We start from the raw sequence: 22,987 nt of genomic DNA on the forward strand, positions 1-22,987 counted from the left end.
AGCTAACCTAACCTAACCTAGGTGACTAACGTAGTGTGTGTAAATACACATAATTAAGTGTGCTGAGTGACTGTTAGTCAGCACGGCGTGTCTACAGACTTTATCTCACTTTAATATCCGCGTTTTACCTTTCAGCTTTTGTTGCAAATGTAAGTTAATTTAGTGACAGGTTTCCTGAGGCTAACCTTGGAGAAGTAGCGTTAACTTGGCTAGAGTAGCTCGCGCATCCCGCCACATTGGGCGCGAGGGCAGACGGTCGAGAGCATAATAATCCTAACTGACATTTCTGGCTACTTAATTTACTGTAAGCCAACCCGAACAACAAGCTAGCTATAAAACAAAGCTTCGTTGCTGTTTACCTTTTAACGAATTTGTTGTTTTCATGTAAATCATGATGTAATAATTAGGCTAACTGTCAAGCATGGGAAGCTTTGGAATCAAGCTAGTGATGGGGAGTCGATGCCAAAGGAATCGATTCTTCGACTCCAACACGTTTAGGAGTCGGGGTCGACTATTGGCCAGTGACTCTAAGATTCGAAATGCTTGGAGTCGACTCTGTAAGTTACTGCATCTTCATTTTCTCCATGATAAGGGCTGCAACGAACAACTACTAGAAACGATAACGTTAACTTAGCTAAGCCACACGAAGCGAAAACGAAAACTAAAAGCAGTTTTTCATAGAATATTCTGGAAAAGAGGATGAGGCTGAGTCTTATTCAAATGTTTATTACACTTAAGTTAAATGGCGCAGCTTCTGCTTTACTTTGGCTTTACGGATGGGTTTTCAAATGTACTGAAAAGGCTAAAAGTGCTGACATGCGATTGCTTTTGTAGTTCTGCGATTATCTTCGGTCCCTGCTAAACCTGTAGGTCATGAAGCTAGTTCAGTGTAAGCTAAGCTAAGATTAGCGCTCAGTTGTAAACCTGCTAACAGAAACGAATCCTCAGAGCTTTGAGGACAAACCGCCTTAATTACAGCTCTGCATGTTCACACAGCGAGTTTACAGCGAAATATGAGCCAAATATGTAATATACTTAAGAAAAAAACATTAGTGAAATTAGAGTTAGAGAGATATTGGCTGATCGCATCTTCGGGCTGAAAATCGACCGATACCGATACATAGCCGATCGATCATTTCATCTCTAATTATTAACTGTCATTAACTATTACTGTGATCCAGTACATTAAGTTTCATTTATGTGTGGTACCACAGCCATTATACACTGGAAACCTTTTGTAGAAAACTTGAGTGTCATGGTTGTTAAGTGTGTTTTTTGTTAGGGGTGCACCAGTATGGGAATTGTAGGTTGATATCCAATATTTTTCATGTAAGAAAGGGTGTGGACAAACTAATGCAGGGTAAAATGTAACATGGATATTTTGTGTAGTTAAACAGGTTTAAGCCGAATGTGCTTTTAGTTCTCGTATTCCCATAACACCATCATATGCAAATTTTAACAATTAGATATTTCTCAAGATTCACTCTGTAAACCGGTTTTGGGCCATAAATCTTTTTTCACCATAGATTTATTTCGATTACTGAGTTGTGTGCCACAGAATTCACGTCTATATTATTTTAATCTCTCTTGTTGGTGGCTGTAACAAAGAACCATTTTGAAGCATGTAAACATGTCAGTGTGAGAACAAGCCTGGCTGAAATACAGCCTCCACATGGCGGCATTAGTTTTAACATAGCGTTACAATCAAGGCTCTTTGTTTCCATTTATAGCAGAGATGTATAGGGTACTTTTTATAAAACCATATTAATCTGCTCAAATACTATTATGAATGTGTTAGACTGTGCCCTATCCCCTACATATCTGCTGATGCCGATACATAAACATTTATAAAACATAGAAATTGAGACTATGTGTACCTTGATTAGCTCTGTGGAGAGAAACTCTAACATTTAGGGTTACAAATACAGTAAAATGAAAGAAATGCAATTTTGTCACAGTAGCCCAGCATCACCTAAACATTGTGCTTTCCTGGAGTAAAATAAGAACATTATTAAATATTGCTTTGAAATGTTTCAATTGGGTCAAATTTTATTATTTTTAAGCAATTATCTGCCAGTACCATTATGATTCTGATATCATTGTGCATCCCTAGTTTTAATGTGGAATCTGTTTCTGCACATTTACATTACTTTAAAAAAAGCACCTGTCAGTGTGTCATTGGTTCAAATGTCAATGAAGTATTATTGTTGTTTAATTGCCAGATGTCTCATGCTTACAAAGCACATCGAAAGCTTAACTGGAGAGGAGCAGATATTGTCATGTGCTGGATATCTGGCTGATCAAGGTAAAATATTAATGTGAGCTCTGCATCCAGTGAGTAAGGCCAACCTTTGTGGGATGGGCCAAGTATGTGCTTTTCTATATTTGATAGAAAACATGAGAACATAACTCTATAGTAGACTGCAGTATGGTTGATTCTGGTCCACAGAACTGTGTAAGATTACTTTTAAAAACCTGAGAGCACTAAAATCCCTTATTGTATTTAAACACCAAAGCACATGTATCCCTCTGAGATTCACTCAATGGAAAAAAAATGAAAAAGATATCGAGACAAAAATCACTGAAGCCGTGAAGTTGGATATATTCCATCAAAGTGGAAAGAGATGATGAATGCACAAGATATACATTTTCATTCATATCTATATTACATCATGTATATTCATTTTGCATTTTAATAATGAGAGGTCACTTAAACAACATAAAGTGTTAAACATTTCATGCAGTATCCACTAGGGCTGCATGTTGTGGACAAAAAATGCAATGTTTGATAAAACTGTCAGATGCCACTATCAGAATTTATTGTCTGCAAGATGTTAGGGAGTTCCATGAGGTGCTTTAGTATAAAACAGTAGTCCTGTGCTCAGTTATGCAGTACACATCATCATCATCATCATCACAGAGTTCAAAATTGGTGCTTTTGACATTTCAATATGATTATTATATGACATTATGACTTTGAGGTGTAATGCATTTGCATACAAAGTGAGGGAAACAAGATTTCTACAGCTTTTCATATATTCATGTTTTTGTATTCATAGTTAACAGTGATATAATTGTAACAGCTTGTAAACTGAGACAAAGCCACACAAACACTACATTTTGGACGTGTAACATCACTACAATACAGCAATTCCAGTTTAAATTGAGAAAAAATTATAAACAAACTCTCATGGAATTAGCAAACAAAGCATATTCTGCAGCTGGCCATTAATTTTTTAAGACAAATTTTGTCTCAGTTGTGTCATTTCCGTCAGATCTGTGATACAGAGGGTGTGTTGGCTGGTGCAAGGCACGAACAAAGTTGTTGACAATATGAGAAGAGGCAATTTATTATTAAAATTAACATGCCCCTGGATTTTTTTTGCTGTGTAAACAGAAATCTAACTAACCTCTTCTTAATGCAAATAGCAAAAAATACAAATTACAAAATTACAAAAGCATCGTTCACTGTTGTCCGAGGCGCTGCTCTTATAAAACTTAATTTGACTGCTATGGCACCCCCTTTTGGTGAATTTGTAGTCTGAATGTAAGAGTTCAATGAGATGCTTCAGTCTAAAAACAGTCAGGATTCCCTGAACAACCTTCTCTACTCATGTTTGCCATCAGGCTCCAAACACAGTTTAAAATGTATGTTTTTATATTCAGTATAGGCCTACAAAAATGAATAGTTGTATACTTAATTCCTTGAAAAGCTCCTTATGATGATGCAGGTTTGTTGTGACATAGCCATTACTGCTTCATACATTTTACCACACAGTCTATGCATTTTGCACACAACACTGAGTGTGGGAATAGTCATCAGGTTTAAACAGTTAGTAGTTCAGGAGAGAATAGTTTTTGAGCTGTGTGTGGGTGTTTTATAACTAGCTGTTTAGCTAAATGGTGAAGATACTCACTTTCCATGCAGGAGAGCCTGGTTCAAGCATAGGCTTCTTATGCTACGTTCTCACCAATTTAATTATGGTGCTGAGGTAATGTGATCCATTAAGGCATCATAGCTCTTACTGGTGTGCTTTATCACAGAAACACATATCCTGAAAGTGATAAAAATAGATTGTATCTAGCCCAAGTATCTGCTATATTAAAGTGATTAAAAAGATTGAAATTTTTATATTTATAACTAAGCAATGTTCTGATAATGTTATTAGTTCATATCAAGGGGATTTACTGGATGACATACAATCATAAGCTTTTTTTTTCCTCTCCAAGAAAGAATTGGGTGTGGCTGAAACATATGAACTCAATGATTAGGAGGGGTGTTCATGTACTTTTGGCTTTTATAGTGTGTATCAATAACAGGAACACTTTCATTGTTTTGAGCAAACAAGTATGACAGTTGAAGGACAATACAATACATGCATCAAATATGGAAAATATGCTAATACTTAAAACTGTGCTCAGTTATGCAGTGTATATATAAGCTTATTGTCAACATCATAGAAATGTTGAGTATAAATATTGTTTTTATACAGGGCACATATGACTTTGATGTGTAATCCATTTGCATGCATTTCCAGCCTCCCGGTGAAAACTTATGGGTTCAAGATTTCTACAAAATTTTTATAGTTGCTAATATCCATAGTGAATAATGATATCATTGTAATGACTTGTAAGCTGAAACAAAGCCTTACAAACACTACTTTCCAGTTGAACTTGAACAAAAAGTGTGAACAGACTATTATGACACTTGTGCAGCTGAGTGTCAAGTTCTTAAGACAAATTGTATATCAGTTTATCGTCTCCATCACATCTGTGGTACAGAGGGTGTGTTGGCTGGTGCGAGGCGTGACCAAAGTTGCCGGAGCTCGATGAAGAAACTGTATGCTCCGTCCATTTGCATATGCCCTCCCCTTTCTAGAGCAAGTCCAGCAGAAGTAGCTGAGGGTGGATAAAAAGATCTGGCGGTAATTGGATGAGACCAAGTTATAAAGGATGGGGTTGATGGCCGAACTCACGTAGAAGAGCACATTGGTCACCATGTAAAAGTAGTGGTAAAAATCATACAGTTCACTGTGGAGAGGAAATATGGAAATGGATTTAATACAACTTTGCCTGGTAGACTCAGCTCAATATAAAGCAAATGAAACGAAATTTGAAATGAAATTCTATAATAGCTCCTATTGGTTTGTGTGTTTTGTCGATTGTAAAGCCCTTACCTTGTCCACTCTGTGACGTAGCAATACATGAGGCGACGGGTGTGGTACGGCAGCCAGCATACCACAAAGGCAATGACCACCACGCCTATTAACCACAAAAAAATACTATCAGGGTATGGTGTTAAGGTCACAGCACTAGTTTGTTTACATAAATATTGTTTTGTGTTGTTTCTATTAGGAGTGGGGATCTTTAAGTTGCAATATGCTTCTATTGTCATACTTCAGTATTTATGATATGCTAAGACTGCTAAGATTTTGACTGCAGCTTCTTCCTCAAAAGAAGTTTCCACTAAATAGACCAAAAAAAATTTTACTTCTAACATATTCAACTTTTACTTCCTAACATATTTAATACATGCTTTTGTTCAGAACCGATTACAATGGCAGGTAAATGTAACATTAGAAATCTGGCATCTGGCCTGGTGGATCAAAGTTTGTCCAATATGCTATCTAACTTAATAATAATAAACAATAGAAGGTGTGAGTCATTTTACAGTCTGTGTCATGCCCGTATTAGGACCTCTGGGTCTGGTTTTCTTTATGGTAAAATGAATGGGGAAGCTGTCATTGTGTCTTGGTTTGTCCCGAATCCGTTATGCTTTGTCCAGTAAATTCTTCCCCTGAATATTACTGGACCTTCTGAATCATGAAGTTATGAATAATGCTACATATAAGCAAGCTACTCCTGCTAACAGAAATAAAGTCACATACATACTTAAACACTATTATAATACAAAACTTGCTTCTCAAACTGTAGGCTACTATTGTCAAAGCAACTTAACCACATAGTTGTCAAAGTAGCTTTTTTTATGTTTGGGGTATTTTGGTGAGGTTGCCAGTCTTATCAGCTCAAAATGCAGCAGCAGTGTTGGCTTTTAATGTAGCATTTTTTGTATTTTGACCTCTTAAAAACCTCATAATTCAAGGGATCAAGTGGTCCAGGATAAATACGTGCAGGACAAAACGTATTGGGTCAGCAATGTTTTTGTGTACCACAGGGCACCATAGTGGTGATTTTCGAAAATGACATTTGTTTTTCCCCATTAAGAAAAACTACTTGGACTTGGAGTTCCTAATACGAGCATGACGCCGACTACAGAATGAAGGCATGAATTCAGAAGTCTATAACCGATCCTGTCTGCTATTACTGAGAGAAACCTTGGTCTTACCAGAAAGACATGGCACCATCTTGTGGATTAGGACAGAAAGGCATTTAGTAATCTATTAGTCTAACAATGGGCCTAATGCATGTTAAAAAATGTTCAACTAAATAATAAAATGAAACAATATTGGGCTTCTGTGTAACAATACTATGTTTACTCAAAATATTGCAAATTGTACCGTACTTTCTATACTTTTCCTCTCATCCCTAGTCCCTTTCTTTATACAGTAGTTCTCTTTCTATAGATCCTACAAAAGTGGCACAAATGGCTTGATAGACACACCCAAAACAAGCTGAGATCACTGAATATAAATCATCAGTATATTGCTCTAAATGTTGTGTTTATGTAGTAAGCTTGGACAATAATGTAAATATAGCCAAACACTTATCATGTACCGAATCATGGCGATAATATTAATGTGATTCGGCTGGCCATTGTCAGCAACTTCATGATACGATAGAGATCAAGATACAAGCAGTGTGATACAAAAAAGACAAAACACACTAAATGTACAACAGACATTTCTGGCCAGTGTTTATTTGAAACTTGTTTTAAAAACTGCTAATAATTCTACTACTGCAACTACTAAACTACTACTAAAAATGAATAAATAAGAGCCCTAATTGTGATACAAATTCCATAGTACAACAAGAGCATTACAGAGCCTTACCCTGTAGCTTCCATTTACTTTGATGAAAATTTCATTAGCATTTAATTACCAACTGGGCAAGCTTTTAATTTTATTTAAATGGCCAGAGCCCACTGGCAGGCCCAGAGTTTTATTACACACTGGTATAACCTAAGAATAGTTCAGCCAGTTTGCATCGAAGTCCCTGTAGTTACTGAATAATAATAGCCTTAGTATGTAATAAGCCTAGGGATTTTGAGGTGTTGATAATATATAACGATAACTATATTGTGCTATATTGTGCTATATTGTGCAGAGAAAACACTAAAAGGTGCATGGCAGTGGGTTCTCCAGGACCAGAGTTAGGAACCACTGTTGTAGAAAGTACATGTAAGAGACTGTAATAGACTGTGATGCATAATGTTTATACTTACGTAGGACTTTAACTCCATGGCGAAGTGACCGCATACGACCAGTCTCCATCGTGATGCTACTTGTTGGATAACCATAGGAAAAGAGCAAAGTCTGCTGGGATATTTGCTGGAGTCGTCTTCCAATCAGTCCATTCATCAGGGAGATGACCAGCATTGGTGCAACGAATGAGAGAAGAGCATTCACCTGCAAGAGAAAGTCTTGCAGTGTGAGAATGTGGCTGTATTTGCAAACATATGTGATGGAAGTGGTAGATCGAGAGGTCAGTTGAATAAGAGATGATGGACGCTGCCCTGGATCAGCTGCACCACTTGGTCTGTCCGTTTGGAGCATGTGGATTGTTGGTTTTGATTTTTCTAAATTTCTGCCTGATGAAGTGGCTAAGATGTAAACAAATTCATTTGGAGTGGTTTGATGTGAGATGCTCTGTTGTAGAGAAACGGAGTCAGATTTGTTCACAGTGGTGGTGACAGGAATCAAACGTCTGAAGAGTTTAATGCCTCCTAAAAGCTCTGTCACAGAAAGTTATTGCATGAAATGGTTATGAATACACTGCCTGATGCCTGAGACATTGTTTTACAATAGTTCGACCATAAGGTTTTGGCCTAAAACATGTATTTTCAAATCTATTCAGGATGGACTGGTACATGCAGGGTAGTGTAAAGCTATTTTTTTTCAGATTTACTACTGTTTTACCATCATCAACATTACAAATAAAAACTCAGAAGACGTGTAGGTTCACTGGTGGTTTTGGATAGTAAATAAAAAGGCTAAACCTGTGTTTAGCCATTGTGGCCTCTGGTTCCTGTCACCACCACTGTAAAGATCCCTGGATCAGTATTTCTCTACAATGAACCATTTCACATCAGACCACTCTGAATGATTTTACTAGCATCTCAGTAAATAAATTACACAGAAACTGAAAAAAGGAGTTCCACTTTGTATTAAAGCTGTTTAAGTAAAAAATGTTTTCTCTTTTTTTCTTCTGTTAGTTTTTAGATCAGTTTAAAAACTGTTTTAGAGCCTGAACACTTCCAGGCTGGGTTTCCCAATAGCATCTTAGCGCAAAGAAGAGTGGTAGAGCGAGCATTACACTGAACACTCTCTCTGCCAGCCAAGATGATCTTAGCACTGACATGCTTTGGGAACATGGGTCCTAGTTAGATGCTTAAGTTTGCTTCATATTTCAATTTTCCATTCCACCTTAATTGGTACAGCAGTTACACACTGATGCCTGAACACACGCTAGAATGTAAACTGCCGCAAAATTTAAGGTGGAATGGAAAATTTGAATAAGAAACATTGATTCTCAGTCTAATCCCAATATGGGATTTCTGCAGCTGAGGAGTTAAAGGGGAACTCCACCAGTTTTTCAAAATTTTTGCATAGTAAAATGGCTTTCAACAAAACATTTCAACCAAATATTTCAGAGTGGTGTGAAATGCTGTTTTAGAGAAACTTGCAGTCTGAATTGTTCAGTGGTGGTGATAGGAACCAAACGTCTGAGAAGTTTATTAATAGAATTTTTCCAATATATTTTGTGTTAAAAATAACAAAATGTGTTGTCTCCAACTGAACACACTGATGTGTCTTTTTAGAGAAAGAATGTGTATTTTTATTTTTTTTTAACATATCTGTTTTAAGAGTTTATTAAAACTTAGACACACAGTATGTTCACTGGTGATTTTGGATAATAAATAAAAATAAACTGGCTGTATTTGTGTTGTAGTTATTAAAACCCCTGGTTCCCATCACCGCCACTGTAAAGAAACCTGAGTTGGCAATTTTCTCTACAAATGAACCATTTTACATCAAAGCACTCTGAATGACTGTGTATATCTCAACCACTGAATTATGCGGAAATTTTGACAAATGGGTGGAATTCCCCTTTATGTCAGCTGTGTTGAGAGCAGGGAGAGGCTATCAGATAAGCTCACCTGCAGCACGAGTTTGGCCGCTCCGGAGGACACGATCGTGGTGCAAATGCGCTCCTCGCCCACGTGCGTCTCTCCCATGGTCAGCAGCATCGGGGAGGCGAGCAGCAGCGAGGCTGCCCACAGCGCGAGGATGATCCTGCGCGTGCGGCCGCGCGACAGCACGCTCTTGGCCCGGAGCGGGTGGCACAGCGCCACGTAGCGCTCCACGCTCAGGCTGGCCACGTTCAGCGAGCTGGCGTACGAGCAGCCGTCCCGCACGAAGTAGTAGCCCTTGCAGGCGGCCTCGCCGAACGCCCACGGGTGGTGGATCCAGATGAAGTTGTAGAGCTCGACGGGCATGCAGAGCACGAGCACGAAGAGGTCCGACACGGCGAGGCTCGCCAGGTGGTAGTGCACGGCGCCCTGGAGGCACCTCACTGCTCTCCTCTGGAGGAATATATACAGCACCGTGGAGTTCCCGAAGAAGCCCAGAGCGAAGAGCAGCGTGTACAGGACGGTCACTGTCACCCTGGAGTACAAGTCCGTGTTCACGTCCAAGTCATCCTGCACACCCGCGCTCGTGGCGTTGAAGAGGAGCGCGCGCGTGTCGTTCCCCGTGGCCGGTAAGAGGCGCGAAGGGAAAGAGATCCCGTCCAGCATTTGATGCAATGTTTCATTTGCTGTCATTGCTTTTGAAAAAGCGCGTGATTCACACGCCTTCGCATTGACTTGTCGTTGTGGTTTGTTGCAGGGCTGCTTTGGAAGCGCGAGAGCAGCAACTTTGTGTACCTCTGCTGGGGGGCGTGGTGAGGACGGGACTGGTCATTGCACACAGCAGTGAAACAGTCCTACACTGTCAGAAAAAAGGTGCATTTTTCGTTCGTCAAGGTACAAACAATCTGCATTGAACTCCAAAGGTACAGCTGTGGTTTTAAGGTCCAGTTGTGTTCTTTTAATGAGTTTTTTCCAGGTTGAAAGGTACATATTTGTACCTTTTCTTAAACAGGCTTGGGCTACTTTGAAAAAGTAGCAGTGGCTGAATACTGAATACACTGGCCTAAATGTATTCAGTAACATATTCCATTACAGTACATAAAAAAACGTTTTCAGATTTTACTGTACATTTTATATATATCACTGTTGTCAGAACAAAACCATCTCCAAAATGGGAACTTTACAGAAGAAGGAAAAAACGTACTTTACTTTTAATGTAAGTCAATGGAACCAGACTTTTTTCTAAGTCATTTCGGGAGTGTCAAACACTGAAAAATGGCATGTATGTATATATGGATGTATATATGTATATATATTAAAGTACATGCAAAAAATCTGCTGTAATGTTTCCTATTATCTTTGGGGTCAGTTTGACCCCTTTCAGTATCTAATGTCTCTAAATAAATGATTGACATCAATTTCTCCTATATATATTTATCTTAATTTAATAGGGCACAACTGGATAAATGTAAAATCAAATTATATGTTTTCCAGTGTCCTGTACATATTTTCTGTTCTTTGGGGTCAGTTTGACCCTGAGCTATTTTAGCTGTATAAAACTTGAGGAATATCAACATTTCACACACGTTTGTTTGGTAGTTTTGGATAAGATTGAAGTCACTATAACATTCGTCTTATAATCTTTAAAAAACTTCCCTCTGCTTTGGAGCCCTAAACCTAACTTATCCGTACCTGTTTGTAGTGTAAGAACCACTCATAGTTCACACTACATGAGTGTGGTTGACCCCAAGCAGAAAAGATGCTAGTATGTGGATAACAGGAGGGTTAATTCACACTGTTCCTCAGTGTTACTGGTTGGCAGAAGAGTTTACAACACTCAGAATAACTGACTCGTCACAGTTATTTTTCAGTCTACTCAGGCTGTAGCAGAAACTTCAGTGTTTGTAAAGAAGCCATTTATTGAATTACTCTTTAGAATACGTGCAGTGTGTAAGATTTAAAGGGATCTATGAACCGACATAGCTACATAGGGAGCGGGTCCTCTTCCTATAGAGGCCGTCATGATGCGCAGCCATGTTTCTACAGTAGCTGAGAACAGACTAACCAAATACTGGCTCTAGAGAGTGCCTTTCACGTTTCTATGTTGAAGCAGCAGCTTGAATTTGGTGTTGCTATAGCACCGGTTGGAAGATGTAGAAAGAAGAATGAGTGGCTGTTGTTGGTGCTGGCTAACCAATTTTGTGTTGTGAAAAGTTTGATAACCCATATTTGGCAAATGGAGGATCAAACTTATTACGTAGTACAAGAAAAAGCAAGGGAGGGTGAATCCTTATCATCAAAGAAGCAAAAACATGATGGTTGTTGTAGGTTCTACTATATGCTTGGAAATGAAGGGGTGAGGGAGGGGCATTCAGTTGGTTGCAATCTGCAGCCTCACCACTAGATGCCACAAAATCTTACACACTGCACCTTTAAAACAGAACAATAAAAGAAAAAGCCTGGAAACAAGACAGAATGTGTGGAGTCAATAAAAAATTAATTGCAATGGAATGTGGTAGAGTTCCCTAACTAAAGGTACCGTAGACACCCAGTGACAAGTGAGGTACCTACATTTAACGAAGACAGTGGTTTGGACTTGTAAAAACTTTATCTATGTTGATAACACTTTTAAAAAGGCAGGCGAAGTTGAGTTTAAAGATATATTGTTCGCCCAAACCCCATATGGTTTTTCCTCGCATATGTTTAAAAGTATGGACTTAAATGACTTCTGTCGTTCAGTTTTTCTCCTTCCAAACTCCCTGTTAAGCTATTCTTTTAGCGTGGAAGCTTTGTTTTTCTTGTTCAGAGTTTTTATTACACCCTTCTTTAACCTAAGAATACCCCAAACAGTTTGCACTGAAGTCCCTGTAGTTATTGAAAAATAAGTGTTCATATGTAATAAGCCTGGGATTTTAAGGGGTTAACTTAAAAACAGTAAAAGAATGTGATATTTTACCTTAAGAAATTTGTGTCTTCTTTTAGGGTTTTGCTTTAATAAATATTCACTCATTACAAATTTGATGCAAGTTCAATAAAGAGACAGGAGCATGTTTGCCACTGTGTTACTTTCATAGGTCTTTGTTGTCGTATTTCACGTTTTATAATGTGCCACATGTTTTCATTGGGAGACAAGCAGGACAGTCTAGCACCCACCTTCTGATTAGCCATGCTGTTGTTACACATGCAGACTGTGGCTTGGCATTATGGTAACGTCTCTGAAAAAGATGTCATCTAAAGGGCAGCATATGTTTCTCCAAAATGTGTATATATCTTTCAGCGTTAACGGTGCCTTCACAGATTTGCAATTATCCATGCCATGAGTACTAATACCCCCACACCATTAGAGACTCTGGCTTTTAAACTTTACAATCTGGATGATCCTTTTCTTCTATATACCAGTGAACACAACGTTTGCTATTTCCATAAACAGTCTGAAAGGTTGACTATTCAGACCACAGTCCACTTCCATTGTGCTTCACTCCATTCCAGATGAGCTTGAGGTTGGTCTTTGACATATTGCCTCCACTGTACATAGTACAGTTTTAATTTGCAGTCACAGTTTTATTCACGACAGTTTGTCAAAGTATTTCCAAGCACATGTGGTGACATCCTTGCAGTTTTTAATGCAGTGCCATCTGAGGGATTAAAGGTCACAGGCATTCAGTTGTGGTTTTTGGCCTTGGCTGTTAACATACAGAGATTTCTCCTGGCTCTTTTGATGAGATTATGCACTGTAGAGGGTGAAACACCTAAAATCCTTGCAATCGTTTATTGTGGAACGTTGTTTATAAGATCTTGGATTATACACTTGTGCATATTTTGGCAAAGTGCGAAGCCTTGGCCCATCCTTACTCATCATAGAAGTCTAGGCCAGTTGTCTCCAACTCTTGTCCTGGAGAGCTACCTTCCTGTAGAGCCTAGTTCCAAACACAATTTGCCACACCTGTTCCAGCTAATCAACCTCTTCCAAGTCCCAGATTGGTTGGATCAGATGTATTAGAGGTAAGGAAAGGGGTGAGGCAGCTTAATTGGATACAGATTGGAGCTAAACTCTGCAGGAAGGTAGCTCTCCTACCATGGTTGGAGACCACTTGTGTGGTCCTTGATGCTACTAATCAAGCATTGAAGGATATCTATGCACCACCTTCTTTGGAGCACCACCCAGTACATTGATGAATGGGAAAGGTGTTTGTGTTCCAGAACTAAGTATCCAACATCAGAGCCTGATCTCACTGCTCTTGAGGCTGAATGCAATCAAATCCTCACAGCAATATTCCAACATAGTGTTAAGCTAAGCATGTGCCTTTAGATCAAAAATATCTAAAGAAAAAGAGATATGTCAGCGATGTATAGTGGAGCTTATCTTCACTGCAGTGTTTATACTTCAAGCTACAAGAGTAGAATGTACTCATTTGTATTACAGCTGTACTTACAGTGACACAGTATTTAGTCATTATGTCTTGTGTAGATGTTAATGCAGTGCTTGCGATGTGAAAAGCATATAATGTGACAACTGAAAATGTATAGATCTGGTCATAGTCTGCAAAGAAGAGCAAACAGAAGAAGTGAAGTCTGGAAGACACTTCATATTACACTTACGTTTCGTCATTGCTCTGCAGGAGCTCATGTTTTTGGCGTTCGTGATGTGAACAGCACTGTATGTCCAAGCTTCTTTTTGAGCTGGTGAAGTACATCCAGCAGTGCTGGAAGCACACAGCATCTCACTCTTTTTATAGCACAGTGGAATATATGTTTTTCACAAGGGGCAGAAGAAATCATGTGATTATGGCAAGCATCATACATGACACAACTTTGCAACCAATTGTACAATGACTGCATACTATACTCAGTCTAGAACGCTGGTACTCCAGTGTCTTAAGCCGAGGGCAATTTTTGGAAAAGTGACAGCAGGCTGTGGGCTGAGCAGTGAAACACATGCTAACAACTCATAAGACTAATGTTCATACATGACCAGTGTGTCTTTGTACAGAGCCATGAAATGTATGTGCTCCCTACAGAGTCCTTCTGTATTTGCACACACACTTTAATTGTTTCAGATCTTTGATCAAAATTGAATATAAGATAAAGACAAACTAAGTAAAAACAAAATTAAAGGTTTTAAATGATCATTTCAGCCAGGTTTGATTTCTGTCAGCCCTTTTGAAGCGATACATCATGTAAATAGAACATTTCAAGCAATATGAAGTAGACTAAAAGGTTGCAAAAGAATTCCAGAGGAGATTAGAAAGAAAGTTAGTCAAATATATCAACCATTTCTAAGACTGAGACTCCAGTGAACATGTGGGACTCCAGTGGAGCATGTTTTCAGCAGTGGTGAATCTTTCCAGACTCAAAAAGCCACAAAGGAACCCAGATGAACATCTAAGCCACTGCAGGCCTTGCTTGACTCAGATAAAGTCAGCATTGCAATAGAAAGAAGGCTACTAGGCAAAAGTGGTATCCATGTGAGAGTTGCAAGGCAAAAAAACACTGCTAACCAAGAAGAACATAAAGGCTTGTCTCACATTTGCCAAAAAACATCTTGCGTTTTGGATTTTGGCATCAAATTTTTGGAAAACTGGTTTTGTTACGTCTGGCGTAAAGGCGACACAGCATTCCACAACAAGAACACCACACCAACAGTCAAACATAGTACTCGTAGTGTGATGATGCGGAGATGGTTTGCTGCTTCAGGGCCTGAACGACTTGCTGTAATTGGTGGAACTCTGCTCTCTACCAGAAAATCCTGCAGGAAAATGTTCAGTCATCAGTCCATGATCTGAAGCTGAAGCGTAGTTGGGTTATGCAGCAAGACAAAGATCTGAAGCACAAGTTTAAGTCCGCCTCTGAATGGCACAGAAGAAACAAAATAAAGGTTTTGGATTGGGCTAGTCAAAGTCCTAAACCCCACTGAGATGCAGTAGCAGGACCTGAAATGTGCAGATCATATTCGGAAAGCCCTTTGATGTGGCTGAATTAAAACTACAACGAAAGACCAAAATTCCTCCACGGCGATGTGAAAGGCTGATCTCCAGTTATAGGAAGCGTTTGGTTGCAGTTGTGGTTGCAGTTGTTTGTGCTAAAGGTGGCAACCAGTTGTTAATTTTAGTTATATAGGGGTAAAACTTTTTTTTACAAAACCTATATCTTTATTAAATTAAATAATTGTTTTGATTTGTATTTCCTCATGTCCTCATTGTCATATTACATTTTGTATGAGGATCAGAAACCATTTATGTGACAAATAGGCAAACATATAGTAAATCAGCATGGGACAAATATTTTTCCCCTATTTCACCACCTATTGTTTAATCCCTTAAAAGGCCAGGGCTCCCCAGGCCTAAAGTTTTACTATGCACTTCTATAACCTAAGAATAGCTCAACTAGTTTGCATGGTAGTCTGGGTAGTTATTGAATAAAAGGCCTTGGGATTTTAAGGAGTTAAAGCAGGAACGAATGAGTCAATAAATCTAATTGTATGACTTGGTATTCAGAAGTCATATTACACAGAGGAAGTTTACCTGGTGGTAGTGTCACGATGCATAACAGTGGCATAATTTAGGTGTTCAGTTGTTACAGGTAAAGTTGCTTTAGGAAAGTTGCTACAATGGCCTGTTCTTGTTGTATCTGGTCAACAACACATGACAGTTTCTGTCATAGCTGATATCAGCTCTGATTTTCCTTTTCATGACGTTTGTTACCTTTCAGATAGTACTTTGCCAGATGTGTTGCCTGAAATCAGTTAGTGTAAAAGTCATAGTGACAAGTGTTATAAATCAGCTGCAGATTTTACTCCTTGTGCAGAAATGTGAAGAAGGCTTTAAACAGATTTTAACACAACAGAGCAGCTTTCACCACACATTTACACAAAAGGCTCCCAGTGGAAATCAATATTGTAAGAATTTCCCAGTAATGTAATAACCCCAGAATTGCAATAAAACACTTTACTTGGTAAAAAATGCAATAAAACGCAATATAATCTAAACACTTGCCCAGTTATGTAATCAGTGTCTTAACTGATAATGTAATAATACTTTTACCATTAATATAATGCCTGATTACATTATTGGGAATTTATTACTGACCATATGAAATGTGTTATTACATTATTGGACGTATTATATTTGAGTTTTTAAATAGATGATGTAATACTTTGAAAAGCAGCTACTCGTGCTCTCCTACAGCGCTTTTGTGCTGTATGCAGGAATCAGCCCAGCCTAGAATGAGGGGAGTGTCAATGTGACCAAGTCTTAGAAGAGCTTATTTTTCTTTAAGGAAGAGCTTCAACTTTTAAGACTGGTTCTGGTTACAATTGTAACTTATTGACAAAGTAAGAAAGCCTTATGAAAATTAGATGATTATATTTACGATAGAGAAAAATAGTAATTCCATCACATTTGACTGGAACACAACCAGATGGCTAACAGTGGTACCTTCTGGTTGTTTCAATAATGTAATAAGGTATTACACATGGTCAGGCTAAAATTATTATAAATGCCCAGTAATGTAAGAAAATATTACATTATCAGTAAAAATCTGCTTACATTTTTAGTTAAGACATTGTATTACATTATTGGATTTTTTGGGTTTATATTTTTGACCAAATTAAGTGCAAAATCTTATTACATTTCTAGCTTTTATTACATTATTGTGTTCAGCACTACCAAATCATTTATCCTTAATGACACATTGTGGTTCTTGTCAGAGCCTGCCACTTGCTAATAAATTTAAGTTGCGATTTAATAACTTGTCATCTTGCAAAGAAATAGAGATTAATTGTATTTTGTAGGTTGGAATTTGAGCTTCATAGATCTGATGAGTTTTTCCAAAGTGTCTCACAAGAAGAGACGTACATTAACGGCATTTAGCAGACCGAATTCATTTCATTTAGGCTACTCATATTTTGCATCACCAGGAGGAGATACAGCAAGAATTTAACATATTGAAATGTAAGCTCATGCAATTTCAGTGTGACGGTTGGTGATTGGTGACTGTTGCTATCACTTTTTAACAAGTTTAGACTTGAACCCTGTATGAGTGTTGGGGGTTTTTACTTTTGCTGCCTGGTTTCGTATACAGAGACCTTGTGACTGATTCTTATCATGCACCCTTTTTGGATGGTTGGTCTTGTTGTTTGTGTGAAAATAATGCAAAGTATGCAAGGCCATTTGTACTGAATGTATTTTTTACTCTTATCTGGGCAATTTATGGTCATGTTTGGGAGACTCGTTTTAGTGATTAATCAAGTCTAAATTTCACTCACTTTCAGTTGGAATTAATTGATCATTGAAATTAAATGTAAAATACTCTGAGACTGATTGTGAAAACATGCAACAAAGAAATGATCCAGAAATATAGAATATGATCTGTTGTAGGTGTCTGATGTCTATGGAATTGCAGCATATGATCCCAGTGCAGTGAAATATATCATTCCATGTGGATTCCCTCTGGCACTGACCCAAGCGTGAACCAAGAGTTGCTGTACTTATATGTCAAACGAGGAACAACCATGAGCTGCTGTTTTAAAGCAGTTGAACCAGTCAGTGCTGTAACATTTACATTGCTGCTTTTGCTGTCCTTTAGATCCAAAACTGTACTTCTAAACTCCATTGGAAAGCACATTTTTAATCCAGATTCTTTATTGAGGCAACTCACTAAGACTTGTGTATCCTTGCTAGTGGGGCTGCTAACCAAAGTATTATTATTGTTGTTATTATTATTATTATTATTATTATTATTATTATTATTAAATGTTGATTAAAAATAACTGCTAGTGTAGTCTATGTATAATATGGTAATTTGATGAGCTGACAATGTAATAACCTGACTGGTACAGTATTCCTGTGGCTCCTTATGAAATATTATGCAAACCATATTACAAAAAAATGATGAGACAGTAGGGCAAATGTAAATTAAAAACAGACAGCCGTGATTTTGCAAATCTTTTTTGACCTGTATTCAGTTGATAACAGTATAAAGACAAGATATTTCATATTTCAGAGAAAAGGCATATTTACCATTGATGGTAAATGTAGCATTACCTTTCCTTTTAACAGCATTTAGTAATCATTTGGGAACTGTGGATACCAATTGTTGTAGTTGTGAAAGTGGATTTTTTCCCCATTCTTGCTTGATATAAAACTTCAGCCGCTCAACAGTCCATGGTCGCTGTTGTCGTACATTGTGCTTCATAATGCAGCACACATTTTCAGTAGGAGAAAGGTCTGGACTGCAGACGGGCCAGTCTAGCACCTGCACTCTCTTACTGCGAAGCCACACTGATGTAACGTGCAGAATGTGGCTTGGCATTATCTTGCTGACATAAGTAGGGCTGTCCCTAAAAAAAAAAAAACGGTATCATCTACATAGCAACATATGTTGCTCCAAAATGCATATGTACCCCTCAGCATACAGATATGTAAATTATCCGTGCCAATAGCACTGACACACACCATGCCATTACAGACTCTGGCTTTTTAACTTTTTTTTTAGCCCAGAGAAGTCAGCGGCGTTTTTGGATGTTGTTGATATATAACTTTTGCTTTGTGTAGTACAGTCTTACCTTGCATTTGTAGATACAACATTGTTTACTGAGAAAGGTTTTCTGAAGTATTCCCAAGCCTATGTGGTTAATTTAATTACAGAAGCATGTAGGTTTTTAAAGCAGTGCTGTCTGAGCAATCAAAGGTCACAGGCATGCAGTTTTGGTTTTTGGCCTTGAAAATTAGCAGATTTTAGCAGATTTTAGAAAGTTATTTTGCATGATAGCATTGTGTGTGTAACACTCATTAAGAATGTGAAGATTTATGAATAAGCACAATGAAATGTCCCCTTCGCTCCCAGTTTCCAAGCCCCCCACCCTGCACGCTGTGCTTTTGGTGATCTGGCAAGGGGCAACCCTCTATGTGTGAACAGATTGAACAGATGGCATAGAGCACAGCAGAAACAAAAATTAGCTCTTACTGTAACAGTATTAACCAGTAAATAAACAAGTGAGGTTTTCAATTCACCAGCTAGTGAGTGTTAAACTATAAACTGAGCAACAATGCTAAAGGTTGAACAGTGCTAGGGAGATGGAACATACATTTGACACGGATTTTAAACACTACTGTCATTTATTTGTTTTAGCTAATGGCTAACTCTACAGGCCTGACATCTCAAACAAGTTAGCTGTGTTAACGCAAGCATGTTCTGTAGCTGTTGTCCAATTTTTAAGTTTCCTGTTGCCACACTGTAGGCCTCTCATTACCATTACTGTACCTTTAGATTGGATACGTTCAAGCTTATTCCCAGATACGCTACAAAGAAGACGACAGTTCCCATTTTGTTCTGACCAATATTGTGACTGTGAATTAAAGTGCTTATTTTCTACAAATTGAGATCTGGGCCTGTTTTTTGGCCACCAAGATCAGTATATCCACTTTTTCTGGCTTGAGGCTGGAACACTGAACATAATGAGTCACAATACCAGTTAGTTGCAGTTGTGTTGTCATGTACACAGCACATGGTCTAACTCCAGTACAGGCAGTTCACAAGCTCTATGTCATTAGGTTAAATCTCCCCACTTAAAACTTCCTAAGAAAACACTGTTGATAAAGTAGGCTGTAAAGAACATGATGTGAAAATTACTCTGATTCTGATTTAAAGCTATTTATCTTTCGGGGGTTGAGCACATCAGCACTACACTTTCATGCCATATTTGTAGTAGTAGGGATTTGACTGTTCGGCTCAAGGTTCTTTACAAGCTCAACCTTTCATTCGCCCTCAAAACCTCAACAAATATATACAACTGTCTTGTGACCCCAGGATAGAGAGCTAAGAAACAATGTTCCTAATTGAGCATATTCAGGCCTTTGACTGTAAAAGAGCTCATACTAGAACAAGACTTTATTGTTTCAAGTTATAATAGCATGTAGAATAACTGATTCTATATAGCTGTGCATTTATTTCTGCATATGCCATAGAAATTCTGTTTATGACAGCGAATGCAAGAAATCAGATCTCTTTCCTCTTATTAGCATGTCTGATCAGGACACAGAAGAAGAAATGTCCATAGAAGAAACTTTCTAACTCATTTAGTCAATTTTTTGTCTTTAGGAGTGTAGAAATGCATCTTGAATAATCTGAAAGTAGCTTTTCAAAAGCATCAATTCTGCAATGGTAGAATACATTATTATAATGTTCATTAAAGTATTTGCTGAGAAACGTGCCAGGTCTTTGTTAGATGTGAGCACAAGAATAAAATTGCATTAAATCTTTGTAAAGAAGAATCTCCCAATGCAAACAGGCAAAAGTTTACTTTCTTTTCTGACATAAAGCAGAGGTGACATGAGTTCATTTTCTATTACTTTATACGTCAGTGTGGTGGATAGCATGAAGGCAAATTTATCAACCCTTTTGTGTTGAGGTTACACCTCATGTGGTGCAACATTGTCAATGCATATTTTTGTATTTACCGATGTGATGTAAGATTCTGTTTTCACTGAAGAACTTTGTAAGCCACTGTTTCATGGAGGCAGGTTATTTAAATAAATGATTTAATGAATGTGAATGGTCAAAAAATTTGGGCTGAGATTGTTAAGGAGTTAGTCTGTCATTATCAAAAAATTGGATAATATGAAGTTGGCCAAAACTAGGAGACATTAAAGCAGTCTAGGGCCAAGATAATCAAGTAGTGGCCTGTGGGCCAAATATTACAACCCATTCTCCAAAACTGCTTTTTCAGGTCTGTTAAAATCATCTGGTAGGGTAAGTCAAACACTGTTTTAGCATCAACTACAGATGTGCATTTAGACTAATTTTGATATCCAAAAGTTATTGAACAGGTTTTTGGTTAACTGCAGGAAAGGAAAAAAGCAACTATGGCCGAAATTAACGTAGGACTGTAGGTTTACTCGTTTAGGTGATAACACTGGTGTTAGGAGGCTAGAAAAACAGTAAAGCTCACAGAGGAATACATTTGAAAACAGTTCTTAATTTTCAAAACTAGCCGAAGGAAATTGGTAGGTTTATGGAACTGAGGCTGCCTATTCAGAAAAGCTTATAAGCTAAAACTAGCTGCCTGCTTTGTAGTCTCACTGGGCCAGACATGATCATGTAACTTGGTCCGAGATCATGTCTGGTTGTGCAAGACTAGAGGCAACTAGAGGAGTTGTCTTCTACCTGTGGTCTCCCCGGTGGACAACATGCCAACATGTTTGTACATTTGAAACACATTGATGAACTAGCAAATAAGCTACAGTACATCAGTTTGTCCATTTGTGGCTCAAGGTACAACGTAATTTCGTTGCCATCATTGGAGTTTTTCCAAAATCAGTCCTGGTTCATTCAATACTGACAATCAGAAAATGTAATTTATCTTCTCTCTCACTGATGCAGGCGTATAGCCGTACGGGAACACCAGGGACTGGAGACGTGGTTGTATGCTCCCTGTCTAACCAGTTTCATAAGCGTTGGACCTCCCACAAAGGAATGGAGAACACATCATTGGTTTGATTGAAGACATTCGACAAGTGACCAACTGTACTGTCTCTGTTTGCATCTGGGTAGTGGATGAAATGAACCAGCTCTCCTCACTGCCTGCGGCTAGGGACCCTGAGAGTAGGCTTGCACTGTTTGGAGCCTGCGGAGACGACTCCTTGACATTAGCTAGACCAGCTCATTACCCTTGCCGTCTATCTCGATAATCTCCTCTGGGAACACTCCCAAAGAACAGCCATAGCCTTCAACCTAGAGTAGTCTTTAGGAAGCCAGTGAAGGTGGGAAAAACATGCATAAACTCTAGGGAGAAAGAAAGAGGAGGTTGAAGTCTTGGCTTTGCCCTGTACTTAGACTATCTGCACTCTGGCTGCCAATCTTGCCCAAAAAGGGAAGCATAAACAGTCAACAGCTATACAGTGAGCTCTTGTCCGGTTTAGTCAAAAAGAAAGAATGGTTCCGGTGATACCATGACTTGTGGTTTTCTTGGCTAACCATGCATGATCCACTGTTTTTGAGCTGGTCTCTATTGTGCCACATCCATTGTCTCCTGCTCTAGTGCAACCCTACCTCCATAGGAAGCCCCATCAGCACCAACATCATCAGGTGCTTCACAGGTCTCGGGGGAAGCCTATGCTAGCTTTTGCCCTCCTAGCGCTGGTGGTATCATGTGATTGGGGGAGTCCTAACTACTGGTTGGAATTGGATATTTCTAAATTGGGGGAAAAAAATAAAAAGTATGAAGTTGATCTGAAAAAAATTTAATCAATGCATCCGTAATAGATGCCATCCTGATTTACTCATTGAATTTGAAAGAGCATGTCTGTTGCATAAGGTTAGCATTGACAAGGTTACTGGAACACTGTTTCAGCATCTTTTCCTTTTTTTGGCCTTTCAGAGGATATCATCACTGAGAGAAGACCGCAGTTCACAGTCATTCGTAGAGCAAGAGAGCCTTCCATGGCCAGTTGGAGAGGGTGAAGCAAGATCTAGACCAGTACATATGCAGTTACTGCGTAGATTAATAGAGTGACTGGAGTTTCTTTCTCCCCTGTGCTGACTATGCTCAAACTCTCACAGGACAGGGGGTTGACTTCAGTATTTGGTAGACTGGGAGGGTCATGGTGTGGAAGAGAGGTCCTACCAAACAGCCTTTCCTTTGACAGGAAAGTTCCTTTTCCTTTTCACAGCAAAATTTGG

General features: G+C 38.6%; 1 protein-coding gene across 1 annotated transcript; it reads right to left on the reverse strand.

Moving 5' to 3' along the window:
* Positions 1-4,748: 4,748 nt before the first annotated feature.
* On the reverse strand, positions 4,749-10,003 carry LOC118812943 (neurotensin receptor type 1-like). The gene is made up of 4 exons (XM_036578048.1): positions 9,338-10,003; positions 7,403-7,586; positions 5,178-5,262; positions 4,749-5,031 (listed from the first exon to the last, which is right to left on the reverse strand). The coding sequence occupies exons 1-4, from the start codon at positions 10,001-10,003 to the stop codon at positions 4,749-4,751; spliced, it is 1,218 nt and encodes a 405-aa protein (XP_036433941.1).
* Positions 10,004-22,987: the final 12,984 nt, after the last annotated feature.

The sequence above is a fragment of the Colossoma macropomum genome, unplaced genomic scaffold, assembly GCF_904425465.1.
Source record: "Colossoma macropomum unplaced genomic scaffold, Colossoma_macropomum, whole genome shotgun sequence".
Lineage (NCBI taxonomy): Eukaryota > Metazoa > Chordata > Actinopteri > Characiformes > Serrasalmidae > Colossoma > Colossoma macropomum.